Raw genomic sequence first — 25,530 nt, forward strand, 5'->3', positions numbered from 1 at the left:
GAGAGAGGCTGCAAATTTAGGGGGGGTGCGGTGCCCCCGCGTGGGCATGGGGGGGGACACAACCGGAGAGGGAGGAGGACACACGGGTGTGCCCGCACGCCCCTCCCTCCCCTCACCTGCGCACGCAGGTACGCGGGGTTGGTGATGGGTGAAGGATGGGGTGCGACCCCTTTAAAAGGGGGCGTGTCCGGGTTGTGCCAAGTCCCGCCCCCGCCCCGCCCGGCCCCGCCCTCCCGGAGCGCACCGGGCCCGGTGGGGCGGCAGCCGCGGCTACGGCGGCCGGTGCGGGACATGGCGCGGCGCCGCCACCGCCCGCTGCTGCTGCCGCCGCTCCTGCCGCCCCTCCCGGCGCTGCTGCTCGGGCTCGGCCCGGTGCTGCTCGGAGCCGCCGCCGCCTTCAACCTGGACCGCACCTTCCCCGTCCTCAAGGAGGGGGGCCCCGCCGGCGCCTTGTTCGGCTTCTCGGTGGCGCTGCACCGGCAGACGGAGCGGAGGGAGCGCAGCTTGTGAGCGCGGGGAGGGGAAGCCGGTGATGCGGGGAGGGGGGCATGGTGGGGGTGGTTGGGGGTCCCGTGTGGTACGGGAGAGAGGGGAGAGATTTACCTGTGCAGTGAACCCCCCCCATAGGGGGAGGGTCCCCCGTGGGATGGGGGAGAGCGGGATGGGGTCGCCCGGGGCGGTGTGGGGTGGGTGCGATGCCCGCTGGGATCGCGGTGGGGGAAGGCGAGAAGAGGTTTTACCTGTGGGGCGGGGGTCTCCCCGTGAAGTGGGGGAGGGTTCAAGGGTAGAGGTGTCCCCCGTGGATCGAAGGGGTCCCCCGTGGGATGGGATGTGCGCGGTGGTTGAGACCCCCGTGCGCTGGAGAAGAACGAGGAGAGGTTTACTTGTGAGGTTTGTGGGGGGTCCCCCATAGGGGAAGGGTCCCCCGTGGGGTGGAGAGGAGTTGTGAGCGGTCCCTGTAAGGGTCTGGGTGGCCCGTGAGGTGGGGGAGAGCGGGGAGTGTCCCCCGTGGTGGGGGTGAGGGGTCCCCCGATGGAATGAGGGTCCCACGTGGAGTGGTGGGGGGTCCCCATGGAATGGAGAAAGGGGGGGGTCCCCATGGGAGTGGGAGGTCCCTGTGTGAGGGCAAAGGTCCCGATCCCGCCGCCGTGGGGGCGGGGGTGCACCTGGAGGAAGAGGAGGAGGTGAGAGGGGGGGCTCTGCGTGCCGGGAGAGGGGCGCCCGGGGGGCCCAGGTGCTGGGGTGGGAGTGAGGGGGACCCTCATGGCCCAGAGCCCAGGTGAGGAGGGGTCCGTACTCTACAGTGGCTCCTCGGGGGCTTGTCCCCCCCCAGTCCCCTGCTCGTGGCTTCTTTGCACCCCGTTAGAGGTGGGGTGACGCGCCCCCCCCATTATTCCCTGGGTCCCAGTGACACGGGGAAGGGGGGTCTGGCAGCACAGCGGGGACACCCCGTGTCACCCCTGCTGGGCTGGGAGCCCGACAGCCACCCCGGGAGATGGAATCCCCTCCCACAGGAGGGGTCCCGGCCGGCACCGACCCTCGCCGGGGCGGTTGCGAAGTCCCTCGTGTCCCCCCTCGGCTCCAGCCGCTCCTGGCAAGGAGGCCCCATTCCCGTTCCCGGGGAACCTGTTGGACTGTGGTTCCTGCTGCCAGGCAAAGCCCCAACAAAAGCCCTTTTCAGCCGGAGCATTCCCCGTGCGATCCCACCGCTGTCACCCGCCGTGTCCCCCTGCTGCCCCCCCGCCCTGCCAGTCCCCCACCTCCCCACCTCCAGCATCCCTGTCCCCCATCTCTCCTGGCCAGAGATCCCTGTGGGATAGCGCTCCTCCTCAGGGCTTGGGCTGGGATTTTCCCGCTCAAGGGCACAGGTTTTTTGCTGGATCACCCTCCCGCGGAACTCCCAGCTCCAGGGGGGTCCTTGGGAGACCCGGAGGGCTCCTTTTCTTTTTTTCCATGGAGAAGGGACTGGGCAGCAGCTGCTTGGACGGGAGGCATGTGCTGCTCCGCATTCCAGAGATGCATTTTGGGCCGGCGGCCCCGCCGTGGGATGGGTTGTTGTTGCTCCTGTCCCGGGAGGAGTGAAGCTGTTCCCTGCGGAGCAGCTGGTGGGGTGCAGGACCCCTCCTCCCCCACGGGGGACACGCTGGCTCCCACCCAGGGCCGGGTTCTCCCTGCTCCGGTGCCACGGGAGCAGCTGCTGGGGGGCACCGAGCTGGGGGTCCGGGCTGGCACCGGGGCAGATCGGCTCGTGTCTCCCCGAGTGGCTCGGGGTTGGATTTTGGGGGGCCTTGGCCCCCCTAGGCAGGGACCTGCGATCCCTCCACCTGTGCCACGTGGCCCGTGCGAGTCCTGGCGTGATCCGGGTGGGGTGTGGAGGCTCCGCCGGCTGTGGGGGAAAGGCTTCAGAGCCGGGATCCCGCCGGGAATTTGCACCCCCATCCCCCTGGGAGCCCTTTGCTGCCCGTCCCCGTGGTGGCGGGGGTTGGAATGGCGTGGGGTCCTCTCGTTCCACGGGGGTGTTGCCCCCAAACTAGGGTGTCAGAGCCGTTTTAGGCGGGTGTGGCGGGGTGGCACCGATGCGGAGGTGCCCCCTGAGCGCCCCCATCCCTCCCCTTTCGGAGCCGCAGCCCCATGGGTGTGCCGCCACTCCCCCGTCACCCCGGTGCCGGATGAAGGCTCTCCTGCCCTCTGCTCTCAGGTGCAGGGTGGGGACAGGAAAGGGACGTTTCCTGCCACCGTCATCCCTGATACGGTCCGCGGGGAGGGGGGGTGTCCGTGCTTTTTTTGGGGGCTCACCCCGTGCCCTCACTGCGAGGGATGACAACGGGACAAGAGGGATGCTCTTGCATGGATTCATGCCGCTGGCATTCCCAGCCTTCCGGTGGGGTGTGGAGCCGCTTCCCGGCCGGGCGCTGGCGGGGGGCCAGGCTGGCACGGCACACACCCCCCCTCCTTCCCCATTCCAACCGCGCCGTGTTTTTCGTGTCCCTTGCAAAGGTTTGTTTGCTCGCCCCTCCCCTGGCCAGGTGAAGGCGAGCTGGAAGCGCGGGTGTTTATCAGCCTTCCCGAGATTAGGAAACTCCTTCTGCTGCCCGTGTCCGGCCGCTCCCGTGGGCTCCGGCCGCTCCCCTGGGCTCCCGCTGGGGGAGCTGGTTTGGCCTGTGCTGGTGGGACCCGGCGAATCCAACCCTTCCCTGAAAAACCCGGGGAAACTGAGGCACGGAGCATCCGTACCAGGAAAACCGAAGACCCCCCCGAATCTGCCCCCGGGGGGGAGGCAGCACCCACATCTGCCCCCCTTGTGTGTGCCTCAGTTTCCCTCTGTGTGTGCCTGATGCTCGGGGGTCTTCCTGCTCCCAGCTGGATGGTGAGGAGGAGATCGCTCTCCTGGCTGGATTCCCGGTTTTCCCTCCTCCTCGGCTGGGATTCTGTGGATTGCTGGAGCTGGCTGAGCTCCCCCTGCCTTGGCCCGAGTCCGCCGGGGTCCTGTGGGGCTGTGGCTGCTTGGCAGGCAGAGGAGGGGGGCGGATGCGGGGCCGGCATCCCGGGGGTCATCCATCCATCCATCCATCTCTCCGTCCTTCCGTCTGTCCAGCCATCCCTCGTGGCGTTCAGGAGCCGTTGCTGGTTTCCTGGGGGACATCAGTAGATTTGCCTGCTTAGGGCCCCCTCATTGTAAGCAGAGTGGCATTGAGGGACGATCCTCCCCTCGGAGCCTTGGGGGGGTGGGATATAGTGGAGATCCCTGTTGGATGCTGCTTTTGGGGGCTCAGAGGGGACCCCTCGTGGAGCTGAGTTCTCAAACCTGGAGCATCCCCCAGCCCTGGTATGAGGTGGGGAAGTTTGGGGAGGGTCCACTGTGCCATTCCTGCCTTTGCCCAGGGTGGGGGGGAGCAGGATGGGGTGTGGTGTGGAGCCCCCCCCCCCGTCCTGCCTGCTCCTCCTGTCCTGGCACCGTCACCCCTGGGAGAGGGATGAGGTGCTCCCCACACTGCCCAGCTGCTCCCTGGGGAGGGGGCTCTGAGGCTGGGGGGCTGTGCTGCTGTTGGGGGGAACACAACTCCCCCCCATTACAGTCTGTGCTGTGGTGTCTGGGTGGGATCCTCTGCCATCCTCACCTCTGTCACCCCTGCAGGAGTGGCCTCATTTTGGGGTCCTGGTGCCCAGACCCTCCCACAGCCCCCCTTTCCAGCTCAGCCAGTGCTGGCAGGGAGCCCCCCCCCGCCGCTGTCCAACCCCCCCAGTTTACCAGGGCGGATTAGGACGGAGCACGGCCTCACATTCCTGCCTCCCTCCCTTCCCGGCCTCCCCCTCGCGCTGCTGTTTGACCATGTCCAGCGTAATCCCAGCTCCTCGTCCCCTCACCCCAGCGGGACCGGTGCCACAAACTGGTCCCGGCCTCCCCGGGATGGGAGCTCCAGTACCCCAACCCCTGGTTCTCCAGGTAGCTGTGGGGGCACGCGGCACCTTGGGGTGGGGGACGCCCGTGGGTGTCCCCCGTGTCTCTGGTGGGACTCCGAAGCCCCCAGCATCCCACACTCCCCCTTTTCCCAGGAGCAGAGCCTGCGGGTGGGCTGCCGTGCCGGGAAGTCTTGGCTGGAGGCAGCAGGATGCCGGAGCTGCTTGGCTTGGGTGGGCTCCCACCCCCCGGGACCTGCGGGCCGCGGGGAGCCACGGTGCTTGTTGGGAACGGCGGGGGTCTGGCTGAGCCAGGACCACCGGGGGAGCCTGGGGGCACCCCCTGCCCGGGGCACCCCCGGGGCAGCACCCGAGGGTCCCGCTGGGGTTTGGGGTGTGGGGGCAGGACCCCCCCCGGGTTCTCCCTCCAGCCCTGAGTCACAGCAGCTGCAGGTAAGAGGGGACAATGGTACCCCTTGTGCCCCCCTATTGTGGGGGGTGCAGGAATTAGGGGAGAGGAGAATTCCTTTGTGCTGAGCTGGAAAAAATCAGGAGGCATCATCCCCCGTTATTCCCTTCCCTTCGCAGCCAGTGGCTCCCGCTTTCCCGGCAGCAGCTGGCATCCCCATCCTGGCATTCCTGGGGGGGAAGGGGGCAGACACCCCTATTTGGGATGAGCAACGCCGCCCCCCCCACACCTGCAGCGCGGGGCTGACTCAGCCGGTGCCGCCGGTGGGGCCCGTCACGGGCCGGGCGGGCGCGGGGGGGGCCCGACGTGCCGGGGCGGGGGCTGCCTGGGGGCCCACATTCCTCTGGCGCCTGGGCTTGGAGTCAGCCCGCCCGGACGTGCCCGCGCTCCCGGCCCCGCATTGCTCAGCCTTCCCGGCACTCCCTGCCCGCTGGCGACGGGATGAGGACAGCGGGATTTGTCCCTGTCCTCGCTGGGGGCTGCGCTGGGGACTGGGCAGCTCGTTACCCCAGTGTGTCCTCACCAGTGGCCACGCTGAGGACTAGGCAGCTCGTTACCCCAGTGCCCTGTGGCAAGGTCCCCATCCCACCACAACCCTTCCCTGTGTCAGTGGGATGAGGACAGCAGGATTTGTCCCTGTCCTAGCTGGTGGCCCTGCTGAGGACTGGCCAGCTCGTTACCCCAGTGCCTTGTGACAAGGTCCCCATCTCCCTGCCACCAGGAAGGGGGGTGGTGGGATGGGGACAGTGGGATTTATCCCTGTACTTGCTGGTGGTTCCTGGTGCCAGTGGGATGGGGACAGCTGGATTTGTCCCTGTCCTCACTAGTGGCCCTACTGAGGACTGAGCAGTTGGTTACCCCAGTGCCTTCTGACAAGGTCCCCATCCCATCACTACCCTTCCCAGTGTCAGTGGGATGGGATCAGCAGGATTTGTCCCTGTCCTCACCAGTGGCCCTGCTGAGGACTGACCAGCTCGTTGCCCCTGTGATCGGGTCTGGGGGCTGCAGCCACTACCTGGGCGCTGTGCCCCCCCACCCCGTGTCCTGCCTGCCAGGAGGGACACACTTCCTCTGCTAGCACGGCCTCCTCCACACCATTGTCCTCTCGGTCCCAAAGGAATTCCTGGCGGAAAGGCTGGCCTTTCCGGAACCCCCGGGCACACCGAGTCCTCCTGCCAGCCCCCAGCCCCAGGTCCTGCTGCTGCCGGGGGTCCCTGGCATCTCCCTGGGGGTGGGAGGTGTGTCTGGGTCCCTTCAGCATCAGCATAGGGCTCTGTGGGGTGGGTGCTGCATCCAGCCTGGAATGGCAATGCCCCCCCCACATGGCAGTGCCGTGACTCAGCCGGGCCGTCCCTGCCCTTCCAGGGCTCTGAGTCACCCCCGGGATGGCGCTGCCTCCCTTGGGATGCCCAGTGCTGCCCAGATGCCTTGTGGGATGAGGGGAGCTCATCCCAGCTCGCCCTCCCCATCCCAGAGGGTTGTCCCGGCGTTCCCTGGCACGCAGGGATCGCCTGTCGGCGGGACACGGCCCAGCTGTGCCGGGGGCTGTGCTGGGGGCTGTGCTGGGGGCTGTGCTGGGGCTGTGCTGGGGCTGGGGCTGTGCTGGGGGCTGTGGGGCCGGGGGCTGGCCGGCTGTGCTGGGGCCCTGCTGGGCTTTGTGGGGCTGTGGGGGGCTGTGTGCTGGGCTGTGCTGGTGGATGTGCTGGGGGCTGTGGGGGCTGTGCTGGGGGCTGTGCTGGGGCTGTGCTGGGGCTGTGCCGGGGGCTGTGCCGGGGGGGCCGCGGCCCCGCTCCCGGCTCAAAGGTTGGCCGGGAAGGGCCGTGGGTGTTTACACAGACACGGGGGCCCTGGGGCTGGCGATGGGGTGCTGAGCAACACACACACCCCCCTCGCCCCAGTTTTGTTTTCTCTGAGGTTTGGGGGGTCAGCCTGACTCCTTGCACCCCACTGTGCAGCAGTATGGGGACTCACCCATGAGCCAGGGCTGGGATCAGGTTTGGGAAGGAGGGGGCAAGGAGTGAATCCGTCAGCCTGACCCCCCATCCTCTGAGACTTTTCAGCTCCTTGTGTGCCCTGTCAGCTCCGGAGATGGCGCTGGGGGGCTGCTGTCCCCCATAATTTGGGGGTCAAGGTGTCATATGCTCCAGGTCCTCTCTGAGCACCTCCTCACCCCACCACCCCCTCCCCAAGGCGTGCCAGGCTTTCTCCCCTCCTAAAATGAGCTGGACTTTGTTGGAGCGGATGGACCTGCTCCCCCCAACCCACCCACCCACCTCCCTCTCTCTGTGCCCCCCAGGCTGCTGGTGGGGGCCCCTCGAGACGCAGAGCCCGTGAACGGGACCCGGACGGGCGCCGTCTATGCCTGTCCCCTCACCGCCTCCACCCGCGACTGCCAGCGCCTCGACATCGAGCTCAAGGGTACGAGAGCACCCCAGGGCACCCCAAATCCCCTCTGGGAACGGGGAGGCCCCGCTCTCACACCGTCCCTTCCCCCCCAGATGAACCGGACAAGGCCATCATCGATGACATGTGGCTGGGGGTGACGGTGGCCAGCCAGCGGCAGCCGGCGGGGAGGGTGCTGGTGAGTCCATGTGCACACGCGTGTGCCACCAGGCAGAGGTGCTCCTGTCACCTCCGTGTCCCCTGGAGTGGGCGCTGTGGGGTGACGGGTGGTGGGTGCCAGTGGGGGTGAAGTGAAGCTCTCAGGTGGCGAGACAACATCCAGCTCTAGAGACCCTCACATCCTATAGACCCTCATCCCGTGGAAACCCTCACACCCTATAGATCCTCACACCCTACAGAGCACCTGTAGAGGATTACACCCTAGAGATCCCCAAATCCTATACACTTCCTATACACTTCCCTCTCCTATACACTTCCCTGCCATCCTGACACGGGGCTCAGGGCGAGGGGTTCCCCCTCCCTTTTGGGGGTGCCCTCTCCCTTTTGGGGTGCTGAGCGGCGCCCGCCGTGCCCGCAGGCCTGTGCCCACCGCTACACCAAGGTGCTGTGGTCGGGCAGCGAGGACCAGCGGCGCATGGTGGGCCGGTGCTACGTGCGGGGCAATGACCTGCGGCTGGACCTGAGCGACGAGTGGCAGACGTACCACCACGAGATGTGCAACGCCAACACCGACAGCGACGAGACCGGCATGTGCCAGATGGGCACCAGCGCCGGCTTCACCGCCAACATCATCTACTTCGGCGCGCCCGGCGCCTACAACTGGCAGGGTGAGGGCGGCTGGGGAGGGCAGGGGCGGTGCCCCCTCCCCGGGGTGCCCAAACCCGGGGGATCCCCATCCCTGGGATGCTCATACCCTCATACCCCCTCGTGCCCTCTGAGCACAGCACAGGCATCCCCTTTCCTGGCGTGACTGTGCCCCCGTGTGCACCTCCTTCCCCCGGGTCCCTGTATCCCCGTGGGCACCCCCTTGCCTGGGATGCTCATATTTCTCTGGGCACCACCGTGGGCGCTTCCTTCCCCACAGTGTCTGTACCCCCACGGGCACCTCCTTCCCTGTGGTACCTGTGCCCCTATGGGACCCCCTTCCCCAGGGTACCCACACCCCCACGGACACCCTGTGCACGTGGATGTGTTTGCACACAGATGTGTTTGCACACACACACACACACACGTGGCCACACATGTGCTCACGTGCCAGGGGAGTGGTGCCAAAGGGGGGGAGAGGGGCTGCCCCCCGTGCTGTTGGGTTGACCCCCCTCGCTGTCGCAGGCACTGACTACATGTTGCAGCGGGAGATGTGGGACCTGCACGACTTCTCCTTCCCCAACCAGAAGAACGGCAACACCTACATAGGTGGGGGCAGCGGGGCAGGGGGGGCCTCCCTGGGGGGGGCTTTGGGGTGAGGAGGCAGTTTGGGGGCTGTGGATTTAGGGGGAATGTCGGGGGGGGATGTTAAAGGGGTGGGGGGTTTAGGGAGGTTTAAGGGATGGTGCGAGTGGGGTGCGATGGTGGTACCATGAGGACGTTGGGGTGTTCAGGTGGCTTGAGGGAGTCACAGAGGGGGAATATGGGGGGGAATTTGGGGCAAGGAGGAGGTTTGGGGGCTGTGGCTTTAACGAGAATGTTGGAGGTGGACGTTAAAGGGGTGGGAGGAGTTGAGAGGCTTGGAGACCCCCGGGAATGGTGTGAATGGGGGGCAGTGGTGGCACCGTGGTGACATCGGGATGTTTAGGAGGCTTGAGGAGTGTCATGGAGAGTGGTTTTTGGATAGGAGAAGGTTTGGGGGTTGTAGATTTGGGGACAACCTTTGGGGTGGTTGTTAAATGGGTGGAGGGAGTTAGGGAGGCTTGGAGACCCAAGTGGTGACACCAGGGTGTGTGGAGGGCTGCAGGGGCTTGGGGTGGGGGGACATGGGGTGTGGGGGTCTCTGGAGGTCCGTGCTGTCCCCCCCTCCCTGTGGGGGTATCGGGGGGGGGTCCGTACTGTCTCCCCCTCCCTGTGGGGGTGTCGGGGGACACGGGGTGTGGGGGTGTCGGGGGGTCCGCGCTGCCCCCCTGACGGCGGCGCTGGCACAGGGTACACGGCCGAGGTGGGCAGCGCGGTGCTGCAGCAGGACGCGGTGACCATGGTGACGGGCGCCCCCCGGTACCAGCACACGGGCGCCGTGTACCTGCTGAGCCGCAGCCCCCAGCAGAGCCTGCACAGGAGCCTCCTGCTCCCCGGCCCGCAGGTCGGCTCCTACTTCGGCAGCGCCATCGCCCTGGCAGACCTCAACAACGACGGGTGAGGGCGGGCAGGGGGCGGGGGAGCGGGACCACCCAGCCTGCAGGATGGGGGGCTCACCTGGGGTGTCCTGCGGCTCACCTGGGGTGGGACCCCTCAGCTCCCAGGGCATCCTGCAGCTCCCAGGGGTGGGGGTCTCACCTGGGACATCCTGTAGCTCTTGGGGTAGGGAGTCTCACCTGGGGCATTGTGCAGCTTTTGGGGGTCTGGGGTCTCAGCCGGAGCACCCTGCAGCTCCCAGGGGTGGGGGTCTCACCTGGGGGCACCCTGCAGCTCACCTGGGGTCTCTGTGGGTCCTGTCATGGTGGGCACAGCTCTGGGGGTGGGGAGGTTTTTTAGGGAAGTGCTGTTTTGATGGCTCTGGGAGGGTCTCCACCACTCTGGGTGTGTCGGGTGGGGTTGTGTCACAGCGCCCCAACCCCAACCGCCCCCTTGTCCCCACAGGTGGCAGGACCTGGTGGTGGGGGCTCCCTACTACTTCGAGAGGAAGCAGGAGGTGGGGGGCGCGGTGTACGTGTACATGAACGAGGTGGGGGGCTTCCAGCTGCACCCCAGCCTGGTCCTCACCGGCCCCAGCTACTCCGGGTTCGGCTTCGCCCTGGCCAGCATTGGGGATGTCAACCAGGATGGATTCCAGGGTGAGGGGCTGGGCACTGCTCTCTGGGGGGAGCTGGAGACCCCCCCCACTGGAGGGGGCTTCGGGGGGTCCCTGGAGAGGTTTGGGGTGGAGAGATGGAGATAGGGGGTGCATTTAAAGTGGAGGGGCTTGAGGGGGGAACCCCATCCCTGAGGGGCTGACTGTGCTCTTCTCCCCCCAGATATTGCTGTGGGGGCTCCTTTTGAGGGGTATGGGAAGGTCTACATCTACCACAGCAGTGCTGAGGGGCTGCAGGACAAACCCCGGCAGGTAACGGCCCCATGGGGGGGGGGAAGGGGGGGGTCCCTTCACTGCGGGGGGTCAGGGCTCTGGACCCCCTCACCGGGGTGTCAGGGCTCTGGACCCCCTCACCGGGGTGTCAGGGTTCCAGATATCCCCCGAGCATCCCATGCTCCAGGGCAGGATGCAGCGGGTCAGTCCCTGGATCTGTGGGGCTGGTGAGCAATGGATGACACCCCTTTGCCCCCCCAACTCCAGGTGATCAGTGGGTCAGACCTGGGCCCCACCAAAATAAAGACCTTTGGGTACTCGCTGAGTGGGGGGCTGGACGTGGACGACAATTCCTACCCGGATCTCCTGGTGGGCAGCTTGAACGAGCGGATCATCCTGCTCAGGTACAGGGGTGGGGGGACAGGGACAGGGACAGGTGTCCTGCAGGCCCTGCCACCCCCGGCAGGGCTCAGCCCAAATCCACCTCTGCCCAGAGCTCGCCCCGTGATCAACATCCTGGACAAGACCTTCACGGTGACCCCCAGCAAGGTGGACCCCGCTCAGTGCACACAGAAGTCCTGGTGAGCCCCCCCGGGTCCCCCAGTGCCACCCCTGCTGCTGGTGGCACACCTGGCTCCACTCACGGCCTCTTTGCCCCCCCAGCATCACGGTGACCCTCTGCTTCTCCTACAACCAGAGCGCAGGGGACCCCAAGTACCAGGAGAGGATCAGTGAGTGCGGGGGGTGCGGGGGTGGCAGCGGGGCCCCCCCGGTGCTCCTGCAGGGGGGTGACATCCAGGGGAGGACGTGCACACCTGTGGGGGTGCCCAGGTGTGTGCTGGGGGCACACGCGTGTCACACCCTGGCCCTGCCCTCCCCGCAGCCCTGGAGTACACGCTGGAGGCGGACAAGGACCGGCACCCGCCCAGGGTGAGGTTTGCGGGGTCCCCGTCTGCCACCTTCACCGGCAGCTTCACCATGCCCGACACCCGCTGCCAGGCCCAGGAGCTCCTGCTGCTGGTGAGCGGGTGGGACTGCACGTGGGAGCGGGGCTGGGGCCGCGGGACTGGCTCCTGGGGGTGGGGACAGGGACGGTGGGAATGGCAGGCTCGGGAAAGAGCGAAATCCCACCCTCTTTCCCTCCCCTTTCTTCCTCTCCCCTCTCTCCCCCCTCCATTCCTTCTCTACGTTCCTCCTTCCTTCCCTTCATCCCATCTCTCCTTCCCTCCATTCCTTCTGTCTCTCTCCACCCATCTCCTCACTCTCTCTCCCCCTTCCCTCTCACTCTTCCCTCTCTCCCTCCCTCCATTGTTTCCTACATCCCTCCTTCCCTCCCTCCTTCCCTCCTTTGTTTCCCTCCCTCCTGTGATGAGTTTGTTGGGTCTCACAGCAGGCTGTGAGTAGGAGGGGATACCTCAAAAGTGTCTCAGGGCTGCCTGGCTGTGGTTGGAGCTGCAGTGGGGGCCAGGGAGGGATCTGTGAGGGGCTTTTTTGTGACTCCCACCACCCCTCAGGACAACATCCGGGACAAGCTGCACCCCATCATGCTCTCCATGAACTACTCGCTGCAGGAGAAGCCCAGAACATTCCAGCTGGGCCCCCACTCCCTCGACTCCTTCCCTGTCCTCAACCAGGACCAGTCCCACGAGAACGAGACCAAGGTGTGCCGGTGGGGAGGGGGATTCTGGGGTGTCCTGGGGGGCCACGGGGGCTCACAGGGACATCCCTGTCCCTCCAGATCGAGTTCCAGAAGGAATGTGGCTCCGACAACGAGTGCTACAGCAACCTCCAGCTCCAGAGCAGCTTCGTCACCGACCAGAACCAGCCCCTGCCCAGGTGACGGCGGAGCCCCCCATGTCCCCACCCACCCTGGGAGGGGTCCCCGTCCCGTTGGGATGTGCTGAGCCCCCCCTCCGTGCACAGGCTGAACGGGACCCAGGTGCTGCAGTACAGCCGGGACGTGAGGAAGCTCTACCTGAGCATCAACATCACCAACACACCCACCACCCCCTCCAACGGCGAGGACGCCCACGAGGCCCTGCTGAACGTCACCGTGCCCCCCAGCCTGCTGCCCTCCTCCGTCCGCCCAGTACGTGGGGGGGACCCCCAGACCCCTCCCCAGCTCGGGGAGGCACCAGGAGCAAGGTGGGCTTTGCCAGGGTGTTCCTCACCCTCTTCCCCTGCCCGCAGAGCGGAGCCTGCACGTTCGGGGAGACGGTGCTGTGTGAGCTGGGAAACCCTTTTAAGAGGAACCAGAGGGTGAGTGCTCCCCCCCCCATCCACCCCCCAGCCCATTTTGGGGGGTCAGCAGGCAGGTGGGGGTCTGGCTGAGCTGCTCCACGTCCCTTCTGGGTGCAGGCAGAGCTGATCATCACCTTCGAGGCCATTGGGATCATGCTGGACACACGGGAGGTCTTGGTGTGGCTGGATCTGTCCACGTGAGTGAGAACACCCTGGGAAGGGGGGGGCTGGCAGGCAGGACGGGGACCCCCTGCTGCCCCTGAGAGGGTGGAGGCTGTTGGGATGTGGGAGATGCTGATCCTGGTGCCCTGGCAGGCAGAGCACCCAGGAGGACCTGCAGCCTGTGCTCGTCAAGCTGCTGGTGGACTACAGCATCCAGTCCTCACTGAGCATGTGAGTGCAGCCGGGGTGTCCCCCCACCCCTTGGGGTGTCCCCCACCCCTCTGTGTCCCCTCCATCCCTTGGCATCCCCCCCACCCCTCTGTGTCCCCCCCACCTGAGCGTGGCTGTGTCGGGAGCAGGCACAGCCCCCCGTGTCCCAGGAATGGGGCAGGGGGCTGCCCCCTCTGCCCCCCACGCCATTCCTGTCCCCATCCCGTTCCCAGAGCCTCCTCCCATGTCCAGTCCTACTTCAGTGGGGTGGTGGTGGGTGAGTCAGCCATGAAGCAGGAGCAGGACGTGGGCAGCCCCCTCACCTTCGACTTCCAGGTGAGCCGGGGGTGGCCGGTGCCAGAGGGGGGTGGATTTGGGAATGCTGGTCTCCACCTCCCGCTCTGCTCCGCAGGTGACCACCAAGGGTGAGTCCCTGGGCTCCTTGGGCACCATCCTGCTGGGGTTTGAGTGGCCCTACGAGATCCCCAACGGTAAATGGCTCCTCTACCCCACCGAGATCCTGGTCAATGGCAACGAGAGCTGCCAGCCCCCCGGGGGGGTCATCAACCCCCTCAACCTCACCGTGAGTCACCCGCTGCTTGGCCCTGTGTCCCTGCCCCACTCCGTGGCTCCTTCCAGCCCCACAGAGCTGCCTGGGCTCTGATGGGGCTCGTGTCCCTCCCCCCAGCTCCTGCAGGACCAGGCTCCCTCCCGGCAGAGACGGGAGCTGGAGCCCCCCGAGCCGGCAGAGCCCCCTATCACCTTGGCCACCGCCAAGAAAGCCAAGTCAGAGACGGTGCTGGTGAGTAGGGGGTGAGGGGGGGTCCAGCAGCACTTTCCCCCCACTGGGACCACTGTTCCTGCTGCTTCTTGGCACCGGTGTGGTGCTCTGGGGACTCGGTGCCCCCCTGAGCTCCTCCGTGTCCCCCAGAGCTGCTCCGAGGGCACCGCGCGCTGTGTGTGGTTCGAGTGCCCCCTGCTCCACACCCAGCACCCCAACACCTTCACCCTGCGGGCCCGAGTCTGGAACAGCACCTTCATCGAGGTCAGTGCCTGGGGGGGCTGCAGGGGGGCCAGGGCTGGGCTGGGCCCATGGGGATGGGCTTGAACGGGGCAATGAGTTTGCCAGGTCTCAGCTCAGAAGATGACACCCATCTGTGTGTGTGTGTCCCCCTCCATCATTGGTGTCCTCCCCACGTGGTGTGTCCGTCCCTCTGTCATCCTTGTGTCCCCCGTCCATCATCCATGTGTGTTCCTCTCCATCATCCATGTGTGTCCTCACCATCCACGTCCCTCCCTTCCATCATCCCTGTGTCCCACATCATCCCTGTGTCCCACATCATCCACGTGTCCCCTAATCATCCATGTCCCCCACCTGATCATCATCTTCTCTGTCATCTGTGTCCCCCATCCCTCATCCATGTGTGTTCCTCTCTGTCACCCGTGTCCCCTCTCTCTGTCACCCGTGTCCCCTCTCTCTGTCACCCGTGTCCCCTCTCTGTGTCCCCTGTGTCCCAGGAGTTCCGGGACTTTGACCGGGTGAAGGTGACGGGCACTGCGACGCTGTTCCTGCGCTCCCATGTCCCCACCATCACCATGAGGAACCACACCGTGCGGGTGAGCGGCACCAGGGCCTTTCCTGGGACACACTGGGACACGCTGGGACTCACTGGGATGCACTGGGAGCTCTGTGCCCCAACGAGGCTCTTCCCAACCCCTCCAGTTCTCCGTGGACGTGGACTCGGAGCTGCAGGAGGAGCAGCCGGCCGAGATCGCGCTGTGGCTGGTGCTGGTGTCGGTGGCAGCCGGGCTGCTGCTGCTGGGGATCATCATCCTCCTCCTCTGGAAGGTGAGGGAGGGCCTGGATTCCCTTCCCAGGAAGGAGGGGGTGCAGGAGCTGTGCTGAGACCTCACAGGCTCGTGCCACTGGGGGCTGCCATCCTCCCTGCCTGGCGAGGGGTGATCGGGAGCGGCGGGTGGAAGGTTCTCCCCTCAGCTGGAAGGTGCCCCCGTGGGTGGAAAGTGCCCCCCAGGAGGAAGATGATCCTCCCAGGAGGAAGATTTTCCCCCCAGCTGGAAGGTGCCTGGCTGCAGAGCAATGAGGAAGAGGAGCACAGAGATTCCCAACTTCTCCTGGGGTGCAAAACCTTTTGGGATCCACAAAAACACCCACTCAAAGAAGGGCTGGATGATGGCACCTCCTTCCCTGTGGCTCCCTCCTCTCCCTCTGCTGCAGGGACTGGGGGACCCCCACAGCCCTCTGGGGACCCTTCAGCTCACAGGGGACCCCTGTGGCCTCCTTGAAGCCCCCACTTTCTGCCCAGGAGGGTCTGCAGGACCACCCACCCCACAGGCACTCTGGGGGGCATCTCACCCTCCGAGGGGTGACCAGGAGCCCCCCAGCCCCTCTCCAGCCCCCCCTGACCCCTGTCCCCTTTCTCGCAGTGCGGGTTCTTCCGGCGGGCCAACACCCGGGCCATGTACGAGGCCAAGGGGCAGAAGGCGGAGATGAGGATCCAGCCGTCGGAAACCGAGCGGCTGACGGACGACTACTAATGGGGGGGGCACCCCCACTGCCCCCCCGGGGCCCCTGCGCCGCCCGCTTGGTAATGCCAGCGGCATCCTCCTCCTCCTCCTCCTCCTCCTCCTCTCCTCTTCCTCCTCTGTCCTGTAGGGTCGCTGTAGGGCGCGGGGTCTCTCCGAGTGGCTCCAGGAACTGCCGCTCCCTTTGCCTCTGCTCTTCGCCGCCTCGTGGGGGGTCTCTCTCCTTCTCTCCAGCCGTGCCCAGCCCCACACTGACCCCCCCGCCTTCTGTTTCCCCCCCTTCCCAGTGTGACTTCTTCCAGCGGACCCGCTACTACCGGATCATGCCCAAGTACCACGCGGTGAGGATCCGGCAGGAGCAGCGCTACCAGCCCGGGGGGCTCCTGCCCCGTCGCCGCAAGAAGCACTGGGTGACCAAGTGGCAGGAGCCGGAGAAGTACTACTGACCCCCTGACCCCCCCAGACCCTCAGGGGACTCTGACTTTGCACAAGTGCATCTCCCCCCCGCCCCTTCCCCGATCCCCCCCTCTTCGGATGTGGCTGCAATCCGGTGTTGGCTTCTGCACCTTCCTCTTGCACGCTCGTGCCTTGCACGCTGAGGGGGGAGACCCCTCAAATGTGCCCCCCCTTCCTCCTGTCGTGTTTCCCCATGTGCTGCTGGGCTCACCGAGTGCCTTCACACTCCTCTCGTGTGTCCCAGACACACGTCCTGGCACGTGGGGACACGTCCTCACGCGCCAGGACACGCTCGCCCCCCTCCCCTCATCGCTGGGTGTGGGACCCTCTGCTTTCACCCCCGGGCTGGGGCCTTTGGGAGCTCATTCCTTCCTCCTCCTCCTCTTCCTCCTCCCCCGTGTGTTCACCCCGTGTTCGGACGCAGCTTTGGCTTTGGGGGGTACGGAGCATCAGGCTGTGTGTCCCCCCCTGTCCCCCTCACCCCCCACCCCCGCGGGGGGTTAAGTTATTCCATGTCTCTCGTCGGTGTTTTGGTGTTGAGTCCCAGCGTCCCGTCGGTACTTGGGGGTGAGTGGGGAGGAGGGGGTCCTGCGCCCCCCCAGCCCCTGCTCGACCCCCCCTCATTCCCTCCCCACCGGGGCCAAATAAAGCCTTGCTCTGTGATTTGTAACTTCACGTCCCCTCCATGTCTTGGCTGACAATTGATGGAGGGGTGCTCGGGGGAAAGGAAAGGGGGTTTTGGGGGGTAGGGGGCAAAAAGGAGGGGGGACGATGATATTCCCTAGAGAGGGCGGGGGAGCGGGGGTTTTGGGGGGGTTATAGGTGTGTGGTGGGAGGGTAATACCGCGGGGGGGGGGGGGGGGGGGGGAATGACGGGTCTGGGGTGGGCTCAGACGCCCCCAATCTCCCGGACAGGGCTCTGGGGTGGGCTCAGACTCCCTCCCATCTCCCTTCAGGGCTCTTGGGGGGTCCCAGGCACGGGGGGGGGGGGGGGGGGGCTGGAGGGCGTTAAAGGAGGCGTGGCTAGCGCAGAGGGGCGTGGCGACCCAACTATGGGGGCGTGGTTATCTCGATGGAGAGGCGGGACCCACATCAAGGCGAGCGGTGATTGGCGGTGGGGCGGGACCAGCGGTGAGCAAAATTAGCATAAAGAGGCGGGTCTTCCCTCAGAGCGGGCTCTGATTGGTCTCGGGGAGGTGATTGACGTCGGGGCGGGACCAGTGGAGAGGCCTCATTGGCAAGGAGGGGGGCGGGTGTTGCCGCAGAGCGGGCGCTGATTGGCGGCGGAGCGGTGATTGACAGCGGGGTGTGTTGTTTGCGCGCGGCGCGGCGGGGGCGGGGCCGGGCCCGGGGGCGGCGGGGCCGGTTCGGGGCTTGCAGGGGCTCCGGGGACAGCGGGGGGACAGCGGGGGGACACCGGGGGGACACCGGGGGCGCTCCCGGGGCCGCGGCCATGCGGCTGCTGCGCTGCCTGGGGAAGCGCGCTGCGCTGGCCGGCGTCCCCACCTACATCGAGCACTTCAGCAAGTTCTCGCCGTCGCCGCTCTCCATGAAGCAGTTCCTGGACTTCGGTAAATAAACAACCCCCCCTCCGGGACTCCGACCCGATCCCGGCACTTCCCCCCCCCCCCAACAGCCTACGGGATGGGGACACCCCTCCTGCCACCCCCGGGGGTGCCCGGTCTGGGGGGCCGTGCTGGGGGACGGAGCTCCGTGCACGCCCCCCTGGAAATCCTTCCCACCCCCCTGGAAATCCTATTCCAGCCCCCCTGGAAATCCTTCACACCCCCCTGGAAATCCTATTCCGACCCCCCTGGAAATCCTTCCCACCCCCCTGGAAATCCTATTCCAACCACCCCTGGAAATCCTATTCCTCCCCCCCCCCCTCCATGACATCCTATTCCAACTACTCCTGGAAATGCTATTCCCACCCCCCCCCCATGAAATCCTATTCCACCCCCCCCGGAAATCCTTCCAACACTCCTAGAAATCCTATTCCAACCCTCCCTGGAAACCCTTCCCACTCCCTGGACATCCTTCCAACAGCCCCCAGGAAATACAACACTCCCCCCTCAGCTGGTAAATAACTATCCTGGGGGATCAGGGGGCTGGCCCCCCCAGGAAGGACCCCCTCTAATGAGTATCTGAGTCTGGGTAACTCTAACCCTACAAATACCCCCTTATTATTTTAGGGTGGTGGTATTTAAACAACCCCCCCCAGGGTAAATCAGTGAGGCTGGAACATGGTTTCCTGATATGCACCTTTTTGGAGGGGTCTCCTCTGAACACCTCTCCCTATAACCACCCTCAGGGGGTTATTCATCCCCCTCTCCCCCCCAGTAAGTCCTCCCTGCCCCCCACATTAAATAACCCCGTGTGTGGGACCCCCAGTGTGTCCCCCCCACCGCCTGACCCCCCCAGGGTGGGGGACACAGCCCCCCACCCCAAGCCAGACCCTCAGGCAGGTGGAGATGTCCCCCCATCCCTGTCCCCTGGTCCAACCCCCTTCTGTCCCTCCCCCCGGGGTGTTCAGTGTCATTGCTGTATTTACCCACGTCCCCTCGGTGCCATGCTGGTTGCACCCTGGGGGTCCCCAGCCCCTCTCTGCCCCTCCCCAGTTCTGCCCTGTCCCACCAGCACCAAGACTCTCCATCCCAGTGTCCCTTGTCCCCCCTCCAGCTGTGCCCCCCCTGCCTTGCTGGCCACCAGCTCCTGGTTGGGGACCCCACACCCCTGGCTGTGTCCCCCACGTCACTCCCTCCACCTCCCACTGCCACCGGGGTCTGGTTTGGGCTCTGGGGGGGCCCAGGTCCTTCTCACCTCCAGATTGCACCTGGGGGCCTTCCAGCCCCAGCTTGGGCTTTACTGGGCTGTACTGGGCACCCAGCCTGCCCTCAGTGGTGGGCTGAGCACTGCCCCCCCCTCAGCCCTCCTGGTCCCTCCAGGATCACCCTCCAGCCAAGGACCTGCTCCCGCCTCCACTGCCTCAGTCCTCCCAGTCCCCCCAGTGCCCCCCAGCTTTCCCAGCCCCTCCAGGGTCTCCCTGCAGCCAAGGACAGGGACCTGCTCCTGCCTCCTCTGTCCCAGTGTCTCCCAGTCGCCCACACTGTCCCCCAGTTTCCCCCAGCCCTCACACCCCCTCCAGCCACGAACAGTCTGCTCCAGTCCTCCCAATGTCTCCCTTTCCCAGTGTCCCGCAGTTTCCCCCTCCAGCCAAGGACAGGGACTTGCTCCTGCCCACCCAGTCCCAGTCCCCGCCGTGTCTCCCTGTCCCAGTCCCCCACAGTGTCCCTCACCCTCTCCCGGCTCCCCCTCCAGCCAAGGGCAGGGATCTCCTCCTGCCCCCTCTACCCCAGTCCTCCCAGTTCCCCCCAGTCCCACCCAGCAGAGGGGTGGGAGTGACGCCAGCCCCGGGTCCGAGGGGTCCTGGGGGGGCTCACCCCATGCCCCCTGTGCCCTCCCAGGCTCCAGCAATGCCTGTGAGAAGACGTCCTTCGCCTTCCTGCGCCAGGAGCTGCCCGTGCGCCTCTCCAACATCATGAAGGAGATCAACCTGCTGCCCGACCGCGTCCTGCGCACGCCCTCCGTGCAGCTGGTGCAGAGCTGGTGAGACCCCCGGGGGCTGGGGGGGACGGGGACACTGCCACGGGGTCTGTGGGCTCCGGGACCACCCGGTCCTGTGGTCACGGTGGGTGTGGAGGTGCCACCACCGTTGGTTCTGGGCTCTGGTGGTGGCCCATGTCCTTCTCGCCTTCACATTGCACTCGGGGGTGTTCCAGCCCCAGTTTGGGCTTTACTGGGCTGTACTGGGTGGCACTGGGCACCCAGCCTGCCCTCAGTGATGGGCTGAGCACTGCCCCCTCCTCAGCCCTCCCAGCCATCTGGGGTCCCCCTCCAGCCAAGGACCTGCTCCTGCCTCCACTGCCCCAGTCCTCCCAGTCCCCCCAGTGTCCCCCAGTTCCCCTAGTGTCCCCCAGTCCTCCCAGTCCTCCTAGTCTCCCCAATGTCCCCCAGCCCTCCCAGCCCCTCCAGGGTCTCCCTGCAGCCAAGGACAGGGACCTTTTCCTGCCTCCTCTGCCCCAGTCCTCCCAGTCCCCCCACTGCCCCCCAGGGTCCCCCTCCAGCCAAGGACAGCCACCACACCACTGTCACCTGTGTGGGTCCTGCTGCCACCGCGGGTCCTGCCGCTGGGGATCCCACTACCAGGGGTCCCACTGTTGTCACTCACGGGGGTCCCACCACTGCCACTTGCCTGGGGTGACACTAGTGCAGGTCACCCCCCCAGGTGCCCCCCTGAGTCCCCCACTGTCACCTGCACAGCTCCCATTGCCACCACGACTCCTGCCACTGCCATCACCCGGGGGGTCCTGCTGCCACTGTGTGTCCCACCAGTGTCACCAACTGCCCTCCCCAGCGGGTCCCGAGGGAGCTGGCATACAAAAGGGGACACAGGAGGTGGTGACAGGCAGGGCAGCCCCCAGCTGGTGCCATGCCATGCCCTTGGTGACATGGGCTGCTGGCCCTTTGGGGACACCCCCGTGCCAGCGGGGTGTCCCCAACCATCAGGGGGTCACAGTGCCACCTCCCAGCCTCCTGCCCCCCAAAGGGGCTGAGCCAGCACTGAAGGTGGTGGGTCTGTGTCCCTGGGGTGGGGGGATCTGGGTGTCCCTTTAAGTGTCCTGTCCCCATGCCAGCAGTGGCAGTGTGACCCTTCTCCCAGTGCCACCACGTGACAGGTTGTTTGTCCACCATCCTGGTCCCCTGCCAGTGGGATCCAGCCATGCTGGGGCAGGGGGGGTCCGGCCATGCTGGGGAATTCCAGCCATGCCACCCCTCCCACAGCCACCTCAGGTCACAGCCACCCTCATGCCCCACACCCCATCAGAGGGGCCTTGTCCCCAGGTGTGCCCCAGGTCCACCGTGCCAGCAGAGGGGTGGGACAGGGAGCCAAGCACAGGGTGGTTTCAGGGCAGAGCAGTTTTTGGGGTGGGGGGTCCTGGTTGAGGGGTGCTGACCCCTCGCCCTGCATGGGGCAGTGCCCCAGGGGACCCTGTGCCCCCCGGTGTGGTGTCCCCGGGGTGTCCCCTCTCTTTGGGGGGTGCCAGCTGTGGGGTAACCGTGTCCCTCCCCAGGTACGTCCAGAGCCTGCTGGACATCATGGAGTTCCTGGACAGGGACCCTGAGGACCAGGCCACGCTGGGACAGTAAGCTGGGGGTGACAGCATGTCCTTGTCCCCAGTCCCGGGGTGTCCCCTCCTCCCAGACTCCCCCTGGTGCGAACTGGTGTCACCCGGGGCTGTATCCCCCCCAAACTGCCCCCACCCCATCCCGGTGCCACCGGACTCTGCTCCGGGTTTTCCTGGGTGCCACCAGGAGAATCCCGGCCTGGATCGCGGCCGTGCCCGGACCGGTTGTCCCCGGGGCCACCCCTGTGCCCTCCCCAGGTTTACGGACTCCCTGGTCACCATCCGCAACCGGCACAACGACGTGGTGCCCACCATGGCCCAGGGGGTCATCGAGTACAAGGAGGCCTATGGAGACGATCCCGTCTCCAACCAGAACATCCAGTACTTCCTCGACCGCTTCTACCTGAGCCGCATCTCCATCCGCATGCTCATCAACCAGCACAGTGAGCAGGGGGCTCCGGGGGGCCCTGCACCCCTGGGCATCGTCTTCCTGAGTGTCCCCCTGTCCCAGCACCCCCAGCCCCGAGGGTCCCCAGCACCCCTGGGCACCCCTGATAGCACTGGGTGTCCCTACACACCGCCCAGAGTGTCCCCCCAGCCCCAGGGGTCTGTCCCGAGGGTCTCTCTGCCCTTAGGGTGCTCCTGAGTGTCCCCCTGCCCTGGCACCCCCTGCCTCCAGGGTCCCCATCAGCTCTGAACATCCCTGCCAGCCCTGGCATTCCCCTGTGCCCTCCAGAGCATCCCCCCAAACCCCAGGGATCTGCCCCAAGGGTAACCTTCAGCCCCAGGGATCAGCTCCTGCCCTGAGGGTCCTCTAAGCATCTTCCCTTTGAGTATCCCCCACCCTGAGGGTCCCCTCCAGCTCCAGGGCTCCTGCCCCTGCCCCAAATGCCCCCTCAAACCTCAGGGATCTGCTTTGAGGATCCCCCCCACCCTGAAGGACTGTGCTTTGGATGTCTCCCTCAGCTCCAAATGTGCCCCCCAGCCCCAGGGGTCCTGTTCCACATGTCCCCCCCCCGGTGTTCCTGCCCCAAGATTTCCCCCCTAACCCCAGAGACCTGCCCTGAGCATTCTTTTGTCCCAGATGTCCCCTCCAGCCCCAGGGATCCTGCCACAAGGGTCCCCCCACCCCAAATGTCCCCTCCAGCCCCAGGCATCCTGACCCAACGATTCCTCCACCCCCAGGGCTCCCGCCCCAAATTTCCCCTTCCCCTAATGTCACCCTCAGCCCCAGGGCCAGTGCCCTGAGCCCCCTGGGGGTGTCCCCGGGTGTCTCTGGGGTTGGGGTGGGGTCCCCACAGCTCGTTGTCCCCCCCAGCTCTGCTCTTCGACGGCAGCACCAACCCTGCACACCCCAAACACATCGGGAGCATCGACCCCCACTGCAACGTGGCCAACGTGGTGAGAGGTTGGTGGGGTCCAGGGGGCTCCCACCCCCACGGGGGGTGAATTTGGCAGGGGAGGGGTTGCTGAATGTCCCCCTGATCCTCCCCTTACCCTGTTTGGGAGCCATTTGTGTCACAAGTTTGGGTTGCCCTCAGCAAAAGCGTCCCCCGTGCTTTGGGGTCGTGCCAAGAGACCCCAGAAACTTGCTGAATCTGTAGGACTGGAAAATCTTTGGGGGTGGGGGGCAAAGGGGGGGACCCCAAATACTCCCTCTGTTCCATTTTGGGGGGTGCTGACCCCTCTGCTCCCCCCCCAGACGCCTACAACATGGCCAAGCTCCTGTGTGACAAGTACTACATGGCCTCACCCGACCTGGAGATCGAGGAGGTGAACGGTGAGGCCCGTCTGGGGGGATTCTGGGGTGTCTCCTTTAGGGTGGGGGGATTTTGGGGTGGCTCCAGGGTTGGGGGAGCACAGCGATGCCAACGGCTGCTCCTCCTCCCCACAGCCACCAACTCCCAGCAGCCCGTGAGCATCGTCTACGTGCCCTCCCACCTCTACCACATGCTCTTCGAGCTCTTCAAGGTAACCCCAGCCCTGCCGGGGGGGTCCGAGGGGGGTTTTGGGGGGTCCCCCCTGCCCTGGTGACGCCTCCATGCCCCCAGAATGCCATGAGAGCCACCGTGGAGAGCCACGAGAGCAGCCCCCGCCTGCCTGCCATCAAGGTCATGGTGGCCCTGGGCCAGGAGGACCTTTCCATCAGGGTGAGGGACCACCAGCTCCGTCCCGAGGGGGTACGGTTTGGGGTGGGGGGCCAGGAGCAGGCTTGTCACCCCCCGGTGATGTCTCACAGATGAGTGACAGGGGCATGGGGGTCCCCCTGAGGAAGATCGAGCGTCTCTTCAGCTACATGTACTCCACGGCCCCCACCCCCCAGATGGGCACTGGGGGGACCCCCCTGGTAGGTGACCCCCCTGGCGTGGGCTGTGGGGGTCCCACGGGGTCCTGGGGAGAGGAGGGGGGTGTGGGTGTGCGGGTGGGGGTGGTTGGGGGTGTCTGGCGTGGGTGGGGATATTTCAGGGTGGATGGAGTGGCTTGGGGAGGTTTGTGGGTGGCATGGGCTGTTTTGGGGGTGGTTTGGGGGGCCAGAGTGGCATGGGGGTGCTTTGGGGGTGGCATGGGGTGGTCTGGGGGAACTGGGATGGCATGGTGGTATTTTGGGGGTGGTATGGGGAGGTTTTATGGTCCATTGGGGGTGGCATGGAGTGCTCTGGGGGTCCTTTGGGGGTGTCCTGGGGTGGTTTGGGGTGGCTGGAGTGGCATGGGGGTGTTATGGGCATGGCTTGAGGAGGTTTTGGGGTTCACTGGGGGTGGCATAGGGTGGTTTGGGGGGGATGGAGTGGTATGGGAGTGTTTTGGGGATGGCACAGGGAGGTTTGGGAGCGGATAGAGCGGCATGGGGAGTTTTGGGGGTGGCATGGGGAGATTTTGGGTTGCCGGGGGACATTTGGACGTGGCACAGCGACCACTGGCAGGGGCACAGACACTTTGGGCTGCACATGGTGCTGCTTGTGGTGATGTGGGGAGGCTTGGGGTGCCCCGGGGGTGCCACCCCAGCACTGGAGACCCCCCACCCCATTCCCCACCCTCCAGGCCGGGTTTGGCTACGGGCTGCCCATCTCCCGCCTCTACGCCAAGTACTTCCAGGGGGACCTGCAGCTCTTTTCCATGGAGGGCTTCGGCACCGACGCCGTCATCTACCTGAAGGTGGGTCTTTCTCCCTCCAAATGGGGGGCTCGGGGCGGGGGCACAGGACCCTGCCCAGCCCCCTGTGTGCCCCCAGGCCCTGTCCACGGACTCTGTGGAGCGGCTGCCCGTGTACAACAAGTCGGCGTGGCGGCACTACCAGGCCAGCCAGGAGGCCGGGGACTGGTGTGTGCCCAGCACCGAGCCCAAGAACACCTCCACCTACCGCGTGCCCTAAGCCCCCCGGGGCTCACAGCCCCCCCAGGCTGCAGGGAACCCCTTGCCCCAGCTCACAGGGCCCTCCCGGGGTGGCCCCCAGGGCCCCGGGAGGTTGTTGGAGCATCCCGGTTCTGTGGCTCTTCGGGCTCCACTGGAAGGGGGTCCCGGTGGGGTGTGGGGGGTCCCAGTGGGTTGTGAGGGGGTCCCAGCACCCCCCACCTTGGTGGCACTTAGGTACGTAGCTGGGGGGGTGTTGGAGCAGCGTGGAGGGGGTAAAGCCCCTCTTGCCCCCCCTCCCACCCCCCTTCCCTTTACACCCACCCCAGGGGGTGCACCCCAGCCCAGCAGGGGACTGGTCTCCTTTCCCAGTATGACCAGTAGCACTTCCCTGCCCCTCCAGCCCTGACAGGGTGGGGGGCCCAGGCCTGACCCGCCCTCCCCCCCATTTCCCATCTCCCATCCCTGTTATTGCACTACTGAGCTGTTCTCACCTGCGTGTGCCCCCCACCCCTGCACCCCTTGCACTCCCCCGGGGTAGGTTCCCCACCCCACACATGCCGTGACCTGCTCAGAAACCTCCCTCTCCTCCCCCAAATTCTCCTCCACCCCCCAGACCGTCCCTCCCCACTGTCAGTAAATTGGTTGTTGGTTGAGCTCCTGGTGTGGTGTTTTGGGGTCCTGGAAATGCCCCTTCTTTTGCACCCCCCAAATGGGTCACTGACCACCCCCCCGTGCCTCAGTTTACCCACTCCCAGGCTTGGGAGGGGGCTGGGCACAGTCACAGGGTGGCACTTGGGGACACAATGGGGACCAGCCATGGTCCGTGCCCCCCCCAGCCTGGTACCGAGCTCCCCCCACCCCATCTTGCCCCCCAGCCCCACCCCAGTCAGCCTCACACT

At 66.2% G+C, this 25,530-nt stretch overlaps 2 protein-coding genes across 3 annotated transcripts; both read left to right on the plus strand.

Annotated features, from left to right (window-relative positions):
* The first annotated feature begins 262 nt into the window (after nt 1-262).
* On the plus strand, nt 263-16,769 carry ITGA3 (integrin subunit alpha 3). Of its 2 annotated transcripts, XR_005565938.1 has the most exons (26): nt 263-506; nt 7,164-7,285; nt 7,366-7,448; nt 7,848-8,097; nt 8,600-8,683; nt 9,406-9,613; nt 10,058-10,251; nt 10,432-10,520; nt 10,749-10,885; nt 10,976-11,062; nt 11,145-11,212; nt 11,365-11,501; nt 11,996-12,142; nt 12,220-12,317; nt 12,405-12,570; nt 12,672-12,740; nt 12,840-12,919; nt 13,038-13,115; nt 13,328-13,430; nt 13,507-13,677; nt 13,783-13,896; nt 14,026-14,139; nt 14,613-14,711; nt 14,818-14,943; nt 15,540-15,700; nt 15,926-16,017. XR_005565938.1 is itself a non-coding variant. In XM_027742366.2 (25 exons), the coding sequence occupies exons 1-25, from the start codon at nt 292-294 to the stop codon at nt 16,082-16,084; spliced, it is 3,198 nt and encodes a 1,065-aa protein (XP_027598167.1). In that variant the 5' UTR covers nt 263-291; the 3' UTR covers nt 16,085-16,769. The 2 variants fall into 2 exon arrangements, 1 of the variants encoding a protein (XP_027598167.1); XM_027742366.2 differs by lacking the exon at nt 15,540-15,700 and having other exon boundaries at nt 15,926-16,769.
* Nucleotides 16,770-17,518: 749 nt separating this feature from the next.
* On the plus strand, nt 17,519-25,284 carry PDK2 (pyruvate dehydrogenase kinase 2). The gene is made up of 11 exons (XM_027742352.2): nt 17,519-17,665; nt 19,559-19,700; nt 21,227-21,298; nt 21,539-21,723; nt 22,599-22,688; nt 22,983-23,060; nt 23,175-23,251; nt 23,332-23,430; nt 23,520-23,627; nt 24,320-24,433; nt 24,510-25,284. The coding sequence occupies exons 1-11, from the start codon at nt 17,548-17,550 to the stop codon at nt 24,648-24,650; spliced, it is 1,224 nt and encodes a 407-aa protein (XP_027598153.1). The 5' UTR covers nt 17,519-17,547; the 3' UTR covers nt 24,651-25,284.
* Nucleotides 25,285-25,530: the final 246 nt, after the last annotated feature.

Source organism: Pipra filicauda, unplaced genomic scaffold (assembly GCF_003945595.2).
Source record: "Pipra filicauda isolate LSUMZ 115617 unplaced genomic scaffold, ASM394559v2 scaffold586_size332294_pilon, whole genome shotgun sequence".
NCBI classification, from domain to species: domain Eukaryota; kingdom Metazoa; phylum Chordata; class Aves; order Passeriformes; family Pipridae; genus Pipra; species Pipra filicauda.